At 37.5% G+C, this 14843-nt stretch overlaps 1 protein-coding gene across 8 annotated transcripts in view; it reads right to left on the reverse strand.

Annotated features, from left to right (window-relative positions):
• ASB5 (ankyrin repeat and SOCS box containing 5) overlaps positions 1–14843 on the reverse strand; it is a 43924-nt gene that overhangs the window by 15835 nt on the left and 13246 nt on the right. Inside the window, exon 1 of one of the 8 annotated variants that reach the window (XM_026791504.2) lies at positions 3588–3899. The exons of 6 other annotated variants lie outside the window; for them this stretch is intronic. In XM_026791504.2, the coding sequence (XP_026647305.1) occupies positions 3588–3702 (115 nt within the window). In that variant the 5' untranslated portion in view covers positions 3703–3899. Of the gene's footprint in view, positions 1–3587; positions 3900–14843 lie in introns of those variants that run through there. One more of the 8 variants, XM_005483823.3, reaches the window with a different exon arrangement.

Here is a 14843-nt window from a genome sequence, read left to right on the forward strand (position 1 = left end):
AACAATATAACTATATAACAGTGTACATATATATATGTATGCATATATGTATACAAACAATGAAAACTTGATTGATTCAAACCAGTATACTACATTATGATAAACTTTCTATTATTTATCATAATGTAGACTTTAAATCTACAAACTGGGGGCTTCATTCCAAAGGTAAATGCTAGCAATTGCCTACTTCTAAAAGCCATACAAAGCTTTCTCACACAGTTCTGTGTCTAACAGCACCTGCACCACATGACATATTAGTTTTGCCATTCCAGTGTTGCATTCAGTGAATGAGTTGGTATTCAATTTTTTTTTATCTCCATGTCTAGCAGGATCTCTTTAAGACATGTCATCCAAACTACAAACTCACTGTAACATTGTTGATTTTCTACTGCCTTTTTCATGGTATTGTCCCATGATAAAAGAATACTTCAACTCTCCTGCTGAAGCTATATCAGATCATCCATTCATACTATTTTATAACTAAAGAACTAAAAGACAGAGTTTTGGTGCTTGAATTATAAAACCATTCTAACAGCTTTTTTTTTTTTTGAGTTCTTAAAGATCAGAGTGCACACTAAAAGCACAGTTTAATTATGGTTATGAGAGCTCTGAGCATCTGAAATTTCAGTTTTAGATAATAATAACCATGATCAGCCAAAAAGCTTTTACATTAGGTGACTGGTCTAAAAACACATAGGTTCCAAAGACAAGAATGGAATTTACTTTTAAGGGCATTAAAACACTAACCCTTTCTCCCTACCATTCACCCCATGATTCTAACCTTTGCATCAAACAGCAGAACATAGGGTATGTTTTTTCTGAGTATAAAACTAATGCATTTTCAGAACACCATTCATGTTGGAGGAGGAGCACAGCTAAAGAGGCTGGGGCTTTGTGGAAGAGCACAGCATGTGACTGGGCTGTCAAGTTCTGGGCTATAATGCACTGAATGGTCAAATCAGGGTGGCACAGGTAACATTTTGAGTGTTTGGCATTGCACTTTTCCATACTTTTCCCACAGAAACACAAGCCACTGAACTCTACAAAAAAGCCTAGAATGACACAACAGCAATTTCCAAACACAGCTTGTTTGGTTCCCAACAGAATTAACTTTAAGCCATGTGAAGATGATTGCAATGGCAATGGTAGGAGCAGCAGCAGTCGCTGCTGGCTGTGCTCAGCCTTGCATGTGTGGGAAGAAGTGTGTCAGGCCCCTTCTCGTGTCACATGAAAGCACAGCCACAGCTCCACATCCATTGCTCATGCACAGGTTGTGTCTTGAAGCATCAACAACTGTCTGGATGTTTTTCTAACGTAAAGTAGCTTGCAAAGTCTGTATGCCCTAGCTAGAATGCCAAGATGTAAAATCACATGAATCTCCAAATTCAGTAATCTATTAGATCCTCATCAGATATGACTTGAGTAGGAGGAGCAGCTGGCAATATTCTTTGGCTGTTATTATTTCCTTGGACAAGTCACTAAAACAAAGTAAGGGCTTTTCAGTCCCCTTCCCAACTAGAAGGTGACAGAAAAGGCCTATGGACATTCTGAGCTGAGTTCAGATTCTGAAGATTAAAGTCTGGAATAATTTTGCTCCTCAAACACAGTCTCAGTCTTAATCGAGAGTACAAACAATTTTCCCCAAACTGCTGAGAATTGTCTGCATTTCCCCAGCCTGCCTGAGAGCGAATGCAGCCCAGGGCCTAATCTTAAACCTTATAAACAGAAAGCATTTGTGCAGCAAATCTGTGTTGTGTGTAATTTTTGTCACATCCATGAGATTCTGGAGTTGTAGCCCCTCAAGCCAGCAGGCTGAAGGCCTTTTCCCATTTTGACTCTATCCTTTCACCCTTCTATTGAATCTTATGATATATTCCACCCTCTGCATCACTTGCAGTCCATTTTCCAATCTGCCTATTTAATTACAGACTGCATTGCAGCATGACTTTCTCTCCCTTTGCTCTGCAAGGGTGCCTGTAGAGTCAAGTCAGGTTTGGACACCTGCATGGATGAAATAGAGAGGAAGGAAAAAAAGCATCCTTCAGAGTTTATAGAAGATATATTTGTTATTCAAGTGCACTGCAACAATCAGAAGCTTTAAATGCAACAGAGGTCTCTCAGTAGTTCAGGATGCCTATCAAGAAATGTATATTCCCAGCATGGCAATTAAAAAGAGGCTCTAAGTAGCTAGACCCTGTTAAGATGGATTCTACAGAAAATTTTAGTTTCCATATTTTACTTAGATTCTGAGAATTTCAAAACTAGAGTAATTGTGGCTATTTCTTTGTAAGAGTAACAAGCGAGCCTAACCTTCAACAAATAATGGAGTGGCTAGTACTAATAAAAGTCTTGTGAAATTTCTTTTCAGCTGAGGGATATTGTTCAAGCTTTTTTGGAAAATACTGACCTAACAACCTAAAATGACCATAAATAAAAGTTACTTTAGGTCAGGAAATCTTAGCCCAAACAGTGAAAAACATGAGGGCAAAAGGAGCATATTAAAACTGATGAATAAATGCAATCATACAGTATCACTGCATTCAAATGGTTACTTGGAAGATAAGGAAACATGCTTAAATTCTTGAATATTGCTTCATTCTAAAACTGTTAATACTGGAAATCATCAAAGGTATTTTAAGAATAAGAATATATTTTAAGAACCTAGCTAACATAGAGCTATATTTTACATGGTAAATTCACAGTTCCTTTATGTAAAACATATGAACTCACTCCTGTCTACTACTTCCATTGACTCTTTTAACATTTCCATCTTTTTATTTTATATCATATGATCATGAATTTCAAGCTTGACTTCCCTAATTTCTTATTTTCTTTCACTCTAAACCTTATGATATCATCAATATTAAATCATGGAATTGTGATCACTCTTTCAAAAAAATTCCTCTTAAGACTCTTGCAATTATTCAAAGCTCCCTTTTACACACTTGGACTATGGAAAAAAAATTACAGGAAAATATGGCACAGGCAATAGGAGTCCTAAACACTTCTAACAGAGTTTATTCCTCATTGTTGAAAATGTCAGTGTTCAGCAACTTAAAAACCTCCTAAGTACTCCTCTATGGAAAGCCTTACAATTATATTTCGTCCTTAGTACCTTAGTACAGGACCATAATTCAGTCACCTGTGTTCCTCTATTGCCTTCTATTTCAGATATCTTTAGACTCCTTACACATAAAGTTATATGTAAAGTTTACTCCTCCCCCTCCTTTCATTCCCTGGTTCCCCATAGTAAACAATTAACCTTTAGTATCCAGTTACCTTGTGACAGGACACCAAAAGTCAGGGTAAGTCAAGCCTTAAACACTTGCATAAAACAAATAGGGCAGATAAACAAGAAATGGTATTTTAGATCAGCTGATAAGAGAGCAGAAAGAACGAAAATAGCCTCAGTATCCTCGTGTTAACCCATGCAAGACAATAAAGTCCCACTAACAAAAGCATGCATTTACATTACAGCTAGAAAAAAAAACTAAAAAACCAAAAATCAGTTTTATAGCTAGACCATCATAAATTGGGTCAGCTTAGCATATTTCAGTACCGGTTTGTGAAATGGCTGCTATACTAACCTTGGCTGGTCAGAATGCCCCAGCCAGCTTTCCGTTTTGCAGGGCACTCCCCTACACTTTCTAGGCGTCTTTTGGGGAGATTCTGGCTCCTCTGCACAGCAGTGTTTGTTGTCATGATCTGTTTCTCGAGGAAAGCCTGTCTGTCATTGGTGCAGGTGCTCTGCTCTGACGAACATCCACAAATGATCTCTAGCACCTTTTTTCCTCCTTTCGCTTTCTCACAAAGGATCTTGCTGTACTTACTGTAGAATGGCCACAACACTGAAATCCATTCAGTAACATTTACTAGCTTGGACTAGTGACTACAGAGTGGGGGAAGGGAAGGACTGCTCCAGCATTTTCTATTTTTAAAACAGAGAAAGAATCAGCTTAGCTACAGCATGAGTCTTAACTATTTACATGATTTAAATGGAAAGAAGGTGTTACTTTTTTAATCATTTAACACAAAAAAGAAACAGATTCTTAAAGCATAAGTATTCAAATGTTTTGCTGTTTGAATACCAAGCAGCCTAAAACAGAAACCCAAAATTATTCTATCTTTTAACAATAGTAACAACAATTATTACTGCATCAGGTTTTACTGATATGTAATGTGCAGTAAAGAGTGATTTTAGAATTCAGGAGAATCCATGAAATTTTGAAACACTCCTGATTTTCTGTGGTTTGTTTCTTGGTTTTGTTTTTTTTTTTTTTAATAGGGGGCAAGTTATCCTACAAATGTCAATGAAACTAAATCCTGAATAAAGGCATGTTTTGACTAAAAAAAAAATATTTTGAAAGTCTGATCCCGTTGTGAAAGTAAGGCTGTAGTCTTGCCAGAAGAAGCACAGATCACTATTTTTTAGAAATAGCAACAAAACCAAGCAAAGAGTGCTAGAATTTTTTGCTCATTACTAAGTATCAGGCTGATACTATACAACAAAAATCTGCAAAGAGAAGCAATCCATGATAAAATTGCATCAAAGTAAAAGACAGTGATTTCTCTGTAATAAAAATATGTTAAAATGTCGCCTTTACCTCACTGGCATTTCCTTGTAGTATTTCCTCATTATGCTCCTCTACAGATATATAAAGTAGCCACTTGTAAATTTTTAACAAGCAAATCAACATTACTGAGTTTCACTAATACTATTTTTTCAGGTACCTGACAAAACTTAATCCCTAAAATTCTGAAATAATGCTCAGCTATTTAATGAAATTTTCTATATCCCTCTTGGTTTTCTTTAGGAGAAAATCAGAGGTAGGATTATAGGTAGATAGGGCAAGGGGAAGAAGAAGGACCAGCTGCAAATTTCACCTTGCAATTGCAGCACATGAGAACTGTCTCACTTGCAAGAGTGCTACACTCTTTACAGAACAGAAGCAGGTGGGCTTCTGCTCTTCTCACAAGACAGAACAAAACAGCACTCTCACAGACACTGGGCTGCCTTCGCAACTGTTTTCCTCGGGTTTTATTTAGCTGAACAAACCAGAATATCTCCCAGACGGAAATAAACACTTCGACATATCTAATCTCTGCATGTAAATGTGAAACAGAACTTTCACAAAATGGCTCATTATAAACAGGACATTATAAATATATCACTTAAATACTAGAATTATGCTTTCTTCCAAGTAAAAAAGTATTGGAAGGGGAATTAACAGGAGACCATACTAGGGACATGTAACATGTGCCTGTGCAGGAAGATACCAGCATTATTCTCCTGTGAGAAATAAACTGACAGTTTTTGTGCTTGCCATGGCTCTGAGGCTCATCTCAGTTTTAAATTTCCATTTGGAATGGAATTTCAGGACTCTCAGGAGAAGGTGGTGAGGATCAGGATTAAGTAAAGCATCTGGGACTGCAGATCAGGAATTGACAGTGGTCTGGCAAGAAAAAAATCTACATTCTTTTGTAGGAGTTTTGTGGGTGAGGTTGTCAGCTGAGAATGAATCTGCATCTTTCTACAGGAGTGGTACAAACCTCTATGGAAGGACTTCATACAAATGCTTCCCACACTGATTCCAGCCTCTGTTCGCTCTCACTTGTCGGGGAGGCGTGGCTGGCAGGAGCAAGGAAAGCAGCAGGTACAGAGGCAGCTGCCATGGCTTCAACAGGAGCCAGCATCACCTGCCCTCCTGTGCAGACAGCTGCCAGGAAACAAGGAGCTCCCCATGCAGGTAGAGCACCCCCAGAACCCTCCATTTCCAAAGCATGGCTTGTAGGAAAAGTATCTCCATCACACAGAGATATTCCATAGATGCTTGCCAGTCATAGAGTTACCATGAATACTCTAGAGGACATTAAAAAAATATGCATTTTTGTGCTTTAAAAAAGGGAAAGCTTATCCATTTCAGGACTGCAGAAGGAAATTTTCACTAAATTCTGCTAGGCCCAACCATTCAACCTCCAGGCAAAAAACAATTAAAAGTCTTATTAAAACAGTTCATAAATACAAGAATTAGAAAAAAAGCTAAAAGTGGCATCAAAATAATCCAAAATTATTTTAAAAATATAGTTGAATTGAGGGAATAAACATGGCTAAAACCATGGAGTAAGGCTGAAGACTGTGCTACTTCAGTTCCACCTCTAACACGGATTTGCCACATGACCTTTCTCATTTATGCCCTGGACTACATTAACTACAAAATAAAAATCGGTATCCTTCAACTTCATTAGGTAATAAAACTATTAACATTCAAAACTACAAAACCACTTAAGCTTAGTCCTGAGATTATGTTCTTCAGATTTTTCTCTATAGAAGACATTCAAACACTTCCAAAATCTGCCAGACAACCTTTAACACAAGTCTAAGGAGATGTCCAAGCATGTAAAAAACACAGCTGACCATTATTTTTCCTGACTTGGCAAAGAAGCAGTTAGGCACAGCATTTAGATTACAGTTACTCATGGAAGCAATGCAGTTACCTTCAAAAAAGCTGCCAGGGGAAGGGACAGATGCTACAGTCTGACAGTAAGGAAACCAGAGGACTTTACTGATGGGTTTGGAATTCTGGCCTAAATTACCATACAAGCTTTAAATAAAGCACTATGTTAAATTTCATTAATAACTAGTTCTGTTCAAATTTATAATGCAGAGGAAAAAGTGTTGAAGGAAACTCTCAAAATCTTTTTATTCCAGGTTTTTATAAAAGGAAATACGAGTAAAGTTTCAACATTTCCATGTCAGCACATAGCTCTGAGTTTAAAGGGGTGGGAATGAAAATAGAAGTAAATTTTTGTTCCACCCTTTCAGCAGGGAACTCATTCTATTTTCAAGACTAATTTTAAGGCAACAGAGAAGTAATTGTGGTAACACACAAAAAATGTGTTGATAAAACCAACAATACCACAAACCCCTTTGACCTTTCAACATATGATGCAGCCCAATGCAATACCGTCCAAACTCTATAACAGTAATTTATCTTAGGAAAAATTGCACAAAATTGCACCATTTTCAAATGTCACAGATGAGTATTTTGTGTGCAACCATCTCAAAACAGCAAACTGATGACCCACTTTGCTTCCCAAACTGTTCTGTACTTTAGGTTACTCTGTTTTCATGACCAGGATTACTATGGGGTCACAGTGCATGGACTGCATGGAACGTGCCACACTAAGTTCTGGAACAGGACTAGAAACTGATTCTTCCTGCTCATGTGATCCACACCCTGCAACCAAGAAGCTGAAATGACAAACAGGCTCCCTGTGGCTCAGTGCCAGTACCTCAGCAGTGGCCTGCTATTTGACATTGCCAAAAACAAACCAGAAGAAATCTTGAACATTCCTCCCTGTAGGAGATGCCAGGATGAAGCAAATTTTAGGAAAGATTGAGGAACTGTGGTTTCTGACAAAAACAGCATCCTTCAAGGCCACAGTGGTGCCAGTGTTACATTTTACAGTGCCAACTCAATGCCAAGGAACACAAATGCACCATGAAAGTACGGGGATAAAGCTCTAGGAGGGGAACAGGGAAAGGCCTGGAACAACTTTTTATTTGTTTGTTAAATAGATTCTTGCATCAAGCCATTCTTCATGGCAAGTATGATGGTGATATAAAGTCATTAGCAGGCAACAAGAAGCTTAGGCATTATCCAGGTCACCAACCAGTCCTCTTAACAAATACCAGCAGAGAGGTAGAGAATGCTTTAATGGTCACTAGTTACTTAAGCATAAAATGACATTTCTTTACACCATTATAAGCTCTAAAAAAATCTATTACATACTCTTAATACAATTTCATCACTGTCTCTTAGCTGGAAATCCAAATCAGTAGTAGTAGTAGAAGGAGAAGAAGATGATGATGATGATGATGGCAACAGCCTGGCTGTCTAGCCAATAATTTCCCTACCTCTTCTCCTGAGATTTCTACAGTTGTTACACCTTATGTTCTTGGATGCTGGAATGATAACTAAAGGTCGAAAAAATATTTAAACTTCTGATACAATAAAGGCTTTGTCTCAGGTCTCCCAGAAGTCAAATACAGAACAGTGACATATTTATTATAGTTTTTGGCTTGCTTGCAATGTGTACCTGTCAGACTCTTCATGCAGTAACATAGAAAAATTGCTAAATATTAAACTAAATTACAGAAGTCATGGGGCAGAACCTAAGCAAATCAGTTACCAAGCAGGCCTGAGCTTCAGATATTGACAGCAAGACAGACACAGGCATGAAACCTGTAGTCAGCATAGGAGTGGTAAAGGACACCCCAGAGAGAATCGTGAGTCAGTAACAGTGAAAGAACAGCCATACAGAGAGAGAACATATCTATTGCCAGAAAGGCTCCAGACATGGCACAGAGAGTAACATCCACTGGTGCAACAGATGCAGCATGCCACAAAGGATTTATGGCCAGCCAGGATTGCTGCAGTCCTGAGCAGAGCTCAGTACTCAGGCATGCTGTGCAATTCCCCCCAAGCCATCATCCTCTAACTGGCAGAAGTTCACTCAGTTTGCCTGCATTGCAAGTGATTGAGAACATCCCCTACAAGAGAGGAATGTGGATAGCAATACCCTGCCCATAAAAATCCAGTGGCTGATTTTCCTGAAGGAAGGAACATCACCTTCAGGGAGCTTTGCTATTTTGGTCTTCCCCTGTTGCCTTATGCCCCACCAATGCAAGAAAGACCAGGGCAGATGGTACAGCTGAGCTTGCCCCAAGCCAATACTGCAGTTTTCTGCATATTTTCTGTAACACCAGTTCTCTTTAAAGCCTTGCAGACAGATTGATCCAGGATTGCCTTTCAGTCTTATTGCTATGCACCTTTAAAACCCCAGGTTTTAAGATACATCAGGGTTCATAATGTTCACTTTGTGCTTTTATTACTTCATAAGCTTACTCTTCATTTCACACAGGAAAATATAGAAATCAATTGATGAAGGGCATTTCCATGTGAGTTTAGAGTGTACACTCCAAGCAAGCCAATGTGACCTAGGCTGGTGACAAGTTTAAGGTCCACATTCAGAAAAAAAATACATTTCAAGGAGGCACACCTTCATGAAACCAACCAAAAAATGCAGCTGGTGGACCTCAAGGAGGTCCTCACATTTACAAAAGAGTACAAAACAAATCCCACAAACAAATACATATGACAGGCTATATCAGTTTCTTTTCAAGAGGCAAGCATGCAAACAGGCTCCAGCATACATATTCACTAGATTTTTCTGTGGCCTCAAAAATTTTCTTTCAGATGAAAGATGTAAAAGATGAAAAATCTGAATTAAAAGTAACATGTTGCCAACAGATGTTCTTGCTCTCTGTTGCTGCAAATAAGGCCATGCCAATTTAGTTGCATCATATAACTCTGAGCAAAACCTCTTTAAGGTAGAATACGTTAATCAAGAAAGAATGTTCTGGTATTTGTATAATATGTGGTGTCATTTCCTTCCTTCAAAGAAGGTGCCTTTTTGGTGTTATTCTGCAGTATGACTCTTCTTTGGCAGTCATTTGTCATACTAGGCAAAGTTATTTGGCATACAAGAGAAAGTGATGAGATCCATCAAAAAAAAAACCCTTCTAAAATTTCAAAAAAGAATATTCACACTATCTTAAGCATTTTTACACCATTAGCTTACGTGCTGCAAATGAAAAACAAATGCTAAATGTGGTGCCTTACACCAAGTGGTATGGTGAATAGGTATGCCATACAATATTCCTATCATTGCTAAATGAATCTCCATTGTATCCAGGAAGCTAAGAGAGGTCTTGTATGGCTTTTATTAATAGAACTGTGATCTCTGTGGAATGCAAGTTGAAAAAATGCCTCATGCCTATCTTCCCTACCTAACAACTGTTGCTGAGTGGCATTATCAATTGCAACTTGTTATGATAAAATAAATATGAAAACTTTGCTCTAATCATTCACTACAAGCCATCCAAACAGTAGATCTCTAACAGTGAAACACAACATTATTGTCCATTTATGAGCTGTACTTTAAGGACCATATTCTTGGGACTACCCAAGTAGTTCTCAGTGTACAAGAAAAAAGGAAACAGAAAACTTCATAGTATTTACCAGTCTCTGTGAGAAGATGGAGACTCAGTAGGCTGAACTACCACAATCCCATGGATGGCTTAATTTAGCCTAACCAGTGTACTGAGCTTTCCTACCATGCCTCATCAAGACACATATAGCAAAGTTGGGTAGCTTAGAATTTGCTACAGTCATTCAAGAGTAGCCTTTCTTAACCTTAGAAGAAACCAGACCATATTCACCTCTCCTGTTCTGCAAAATCAGAATGTATTTTAAGAAGCATACCAGAAACACAATTTCTGCTTTCAAGTAACTTTAACGCACACACGTATGGATAAAGTGAAATTTTATACAAATTTTTGTGAAGATAGGTGACATAATTAAAAAATACGATATTTAAGACAAATCATTTTACATTCTCAGAACAACTTAGCTTGTCTATCAGACTCCAGCTATCTGTATATGTACATGACTCTTTGCTGTTTATGCTATGTTAACCTCTGCATACTTTTTCGTAAGAAGGTTCCTCTCTATCACTTTCTGCTTGTAGATAATTTAGACAATTACTGAGTATCAGGTTTACTTTTGATAAAATAGACACCTTCTGCCTTATAAAAATGTTTATGAGTGGAAACTATGCCTCCTTCTGTAAGGTTATCTTTAGTAACAAAGTATAGGCTCTTTCATACAAACCAAGATCTTACCAGTATTTTTTGGCAGAATTTATATCTTACAGACCCAAAACATCTGATAATTTATTAATTCCTTAGATTTGATCCACAAACTTTGAAATCACTTCATACCACAGCACTACTACCACATCCTAAAGCAACTATACTATAAAACTCATCTGAAGCTCTAACCCGGTGCTCCTATACACAGAGCACTTTCATGATATGACTTGTTAGTTGCTATAGTAGGAAGAGTCTAAAAGCTGCTTTTGACCCTCCAGTGTTCATCCAGCAACAGCTGTACAAAGGGCTGATTTATTAACTCTTCACAGATCTGGAAATACCATGAAGGAAGAAATGTTACTGTGCAGATCACTGTCATTACACATAGTCTGCTAAGGAGTTAAATATACCCAACGTTAATTTTCAGGTTATTTTATTCTTGTGCATCAGTTTGTAGGGCACAGGATTTTAAAATGGAGCAAACATATACACTTGTTACGTCTTTACTCATTAAGAAAGAAATTAATAAAATGTTGACTTTTGCAAAATTTCAAATGCAATGAATATGTAAATGTTCACTTCAACACAATAAATAAAGAAACACTAGGCACCACAAGCTATTTCTAACACAGCTCTAGTCCCTGATTGGAAAGCACTTGGCTCCAAACAACTAATCAGTCCCTTTCAAGTCAATGGGGCAAGTGTATATGAGTAAGTGTTTACAAAATTAGTGCCAGAGTTAAAAATAACTCAGCAAATGGCACCTTTATAATAGAATGGATCCCTTTTTCATTAAATTTTTTATGGTACCAATAACACTGACTGCACTGAAAAAAAATAATCCGACTCTAATAGCTTATTAGGACCCAGGTCTTCAATTCACTTTAAGCAAATGTAAAAAAAGACTGCAAAGTTCTGTCCTGCATTTGGTGCTATTCAGGCTTTTAATATTGTGAATGATAGAATAATGTATTTATTTTTATGCAGGCACTAGATGACACTAAACTGCAGATGTTACAGCTGCTCATAGAGAAGCAATTCAAAACAGAAAAGTAAAACAGAGAAATTGTCTGATACCAAGACAGCATGAAATTAGCTGAAGGCCAGTACAAAGTACTGTACGTAGAGAGAAAAAAGCAAATGCACAATACAGTGCCTTTGTTTTAACATGTGGCTTACAGGCTACAGCCTCTATCCATAATACTTTACTGCTGAGGGGGCAGCACCATTCCAGGAGGTATTACACAGGGTGCCATATACATGGCACACGACATAAGTGTTCCAGTTGTATGCAACTAATAGTTCCCTGGTTACACTCATAAAGTCTCAGCTGGAGCACTCTGTTTAACATGGGGAAATCAGACATCAGTAAAGATGTCTGTGAACTGTATATGAGCTGACACAAGTCCAAGCGAGAACAACTGCAGTAACTCCAGGTGCTAGAAAATAAGACTGAGGAGGACAGACTAAATTAAATGCTTTTTACTTTATTCTAGAAAAGAAAAAAAACCAGCAGAAGTAAGAAAATGCATGATAATAGTCATTAAATTGATTACTTCTCATACACAGAGAGAAGCAATCATATTTAATGAACTTAGTTAGCAGAAACACAGATTTAGGTCACCCTTTGGGGAAGTGGGAAGCAGTTTAGTGATGAGAACAGAAAACCTGCAATTGGTTGCATAAGGATGCTGCAGAAATCACTATTACTAAGCATTTTAAAAACAGGTTAGCCAAGCATTCACCAGATAACTTGTGTATATTTGATCCTAGAGCACTCAATTTACCTCTGAAGGTACCTTTGAGCTATACACAGGAAATGTGTTACTCAGACATCATTTCCATAAACAAATGAAAGTGCCCTATAATTTACATACACTTTTTTGTTCTTAGCTGATGCTGAACACTGATCTAGTTCCTCTATTTCCATGTCACATAAACAGTGTAATAATTTCTAATTAATGACTGTGACATTATCCAGCCATTCATGTACACTTGAGATCCAAAGGATAAATGGAGTGTAGATTGCTGACTACTGAAACTGAAAATATCCCTGAAATATTAAGGAACAAAGTATGACCCATTTAGCAACAAGACCACACAAAGCAGATGACACAGGCAAAGCTGTCTCTTTATATTTAATAAAGAAAAAGTGACAAAATAAAGCAAGTCAGCCTTGAAATTTATGATCTCTGGGCCTCAGTTCCTGAACTGACTCTATACCTTCAGTTTGACAAAAGGAGTTCCACCAAAAACTACCTCTCTGTACCTGCAACACCCTCAATTACACAGACTTCATAACAGAAAGACTTATTTTAACTCAAGGGGTCAATTTAGAAAATATGAAATAATGCCTGTGCCTAGTAGCACATTTACAAAGGTTCTTATTTCTTCAAAATTATAGCACTCTATCCTAGACAAGCCATTATAACAGCAATAGTAATCTTTTGTTATTAACAGCAAACCTAAAATACCATTCCTAACAGAATTTTGAGAGTATGTAATCAGGTTAAAACTAGAAAATAAAAAGAAACATTTCCTCTAATTTGAATTACTTATTGAAACACTATAAACTTCAATTAGCTAATGACAGATGCTAGGCTAATTATCTGTCTTGGTGGTTCTTTATGCTGTGTTTTTTCTGCCAAGGTTTCTCTGCTACTTGAGAAAAAAACACAGAATGAATCATTAATTAGGAGGATACTCAGTATTTAATTTTACAATGTAATGTTTCAAGCAGTTTCATGCTTCATGTTACCTGTTGTACATCTTTTAGATATCACTTTTAACGGGATATTTTGTTACACGTATTACATGAAGTCTACTGAGACATCCCTCTGTTTCACCAACACCAAAAAATCAAATCCCACAACACATTGTGACTTCAGATATTAGCATGCCTCTTTCCACAGATTTAGAAATAAATACAGAAAAGATAAGATAAAATAATGATTATGAGGAAAATTATTTGCATCCCAAAGAGCAAGGATTGCTGCTGTTAGTCCCAAAAAATGGATGAATAGCAGATTCTGTAACACTAGCTGGACATGTGCTTACAACTGTTACAAATCCAAAACCAACCACTGCAAGCTGAACAGTGGCACACTGATGTTGAACTGTAAAACGTCCAACTTAAGCACAAAATAGTTGCATTAACCATTTTCTTTTAATAAAACAAGCAGAAAACTAGAAAATCTAGCATATGTTTGATCTTTAAATCAATACAAACCTCTGCCACCTCACCAAAACAGTAACCTTGCAAGAGTGATAGATTTTCACCTTTTGCACTGGCCAGCTACTATAATGCTTAGTAATACTTAATGCTTAAAATTTCTTTAGGTGTGCGATGCAACTTTTGACAAATGCCCGAATTACAGATTCCTGGGTTCAGCAACAGGTAACACCATAAACACTATTTCACTCTCCAGCCTGATGCATGTTATTCCTTTCACTCCACTTCCTCCCAAGTCTCTTTCCTTCTGTGCCCAGCTCATGTGTTGGTCTCCCCATAAAGAGCTGCCTTAGAGCTAGCGAGCAGCTTCTGGCAAAAAAATTCTTGATTTCAAGTAAGGCCTTTCCCATTCTCTGCAAGTATTCCTGTCTGTGCTCTTCCTGCCCTACTGTAGTGAACACATACATCCACACCCACACCCTCCCACACCCGTATGTGCAGGTACACTCACACACAAACGCACACATACACAGCAGTTCAAGTGGTGCCATTAACAGGCCCAGATGTAAAAACCCTGGGTTTCAGAGCTTGTGCAGAAAACACGATACAAATCCATCTCAAGTAAATCTTCTGCAAGGTAAGCTAATTCCTACTTTAGGATTTAAGCCTTTCTTTCTGAATTGCAAATTTTAACACCCCTACACAAAATGTCTAGCTTTAGTCCCAACACTGAAGATTGAAAAAATCTTTTGAGTTTGAAACTGTTTCTGGTTTATTTCTTTAGTTTCTCCCTTTATGTTTAACTTGGGCTTTTTCTTCCCATTTGTGGTACCTAGGGATGAGTGATAAAGGTAGCAAAGAGGCAAGACATGTCTTTCTGTTCCATTGCCTAACTCAGCTTGATGCCGTCCCAGAATATAAGGAAATATAATAAAGACAAATGAGGTAGCAGGG

Source organism: Zonotrichia albicollis, chromosome 5 (genome assembly GCF_047830755.1).
Source record: "Zonotrichia albicollis isolate bZonAlb1 chromosome 5, bZonAlb1.hap1, whole genome shotgun sequence".
In the NCBI taxonomy this organism is placed as follows: Eukaryota; Metazoa; Chordata; class Aves; order Passeriformes; family Passerellidae; genus Zonotrichia; species Zonotrichia albicollis.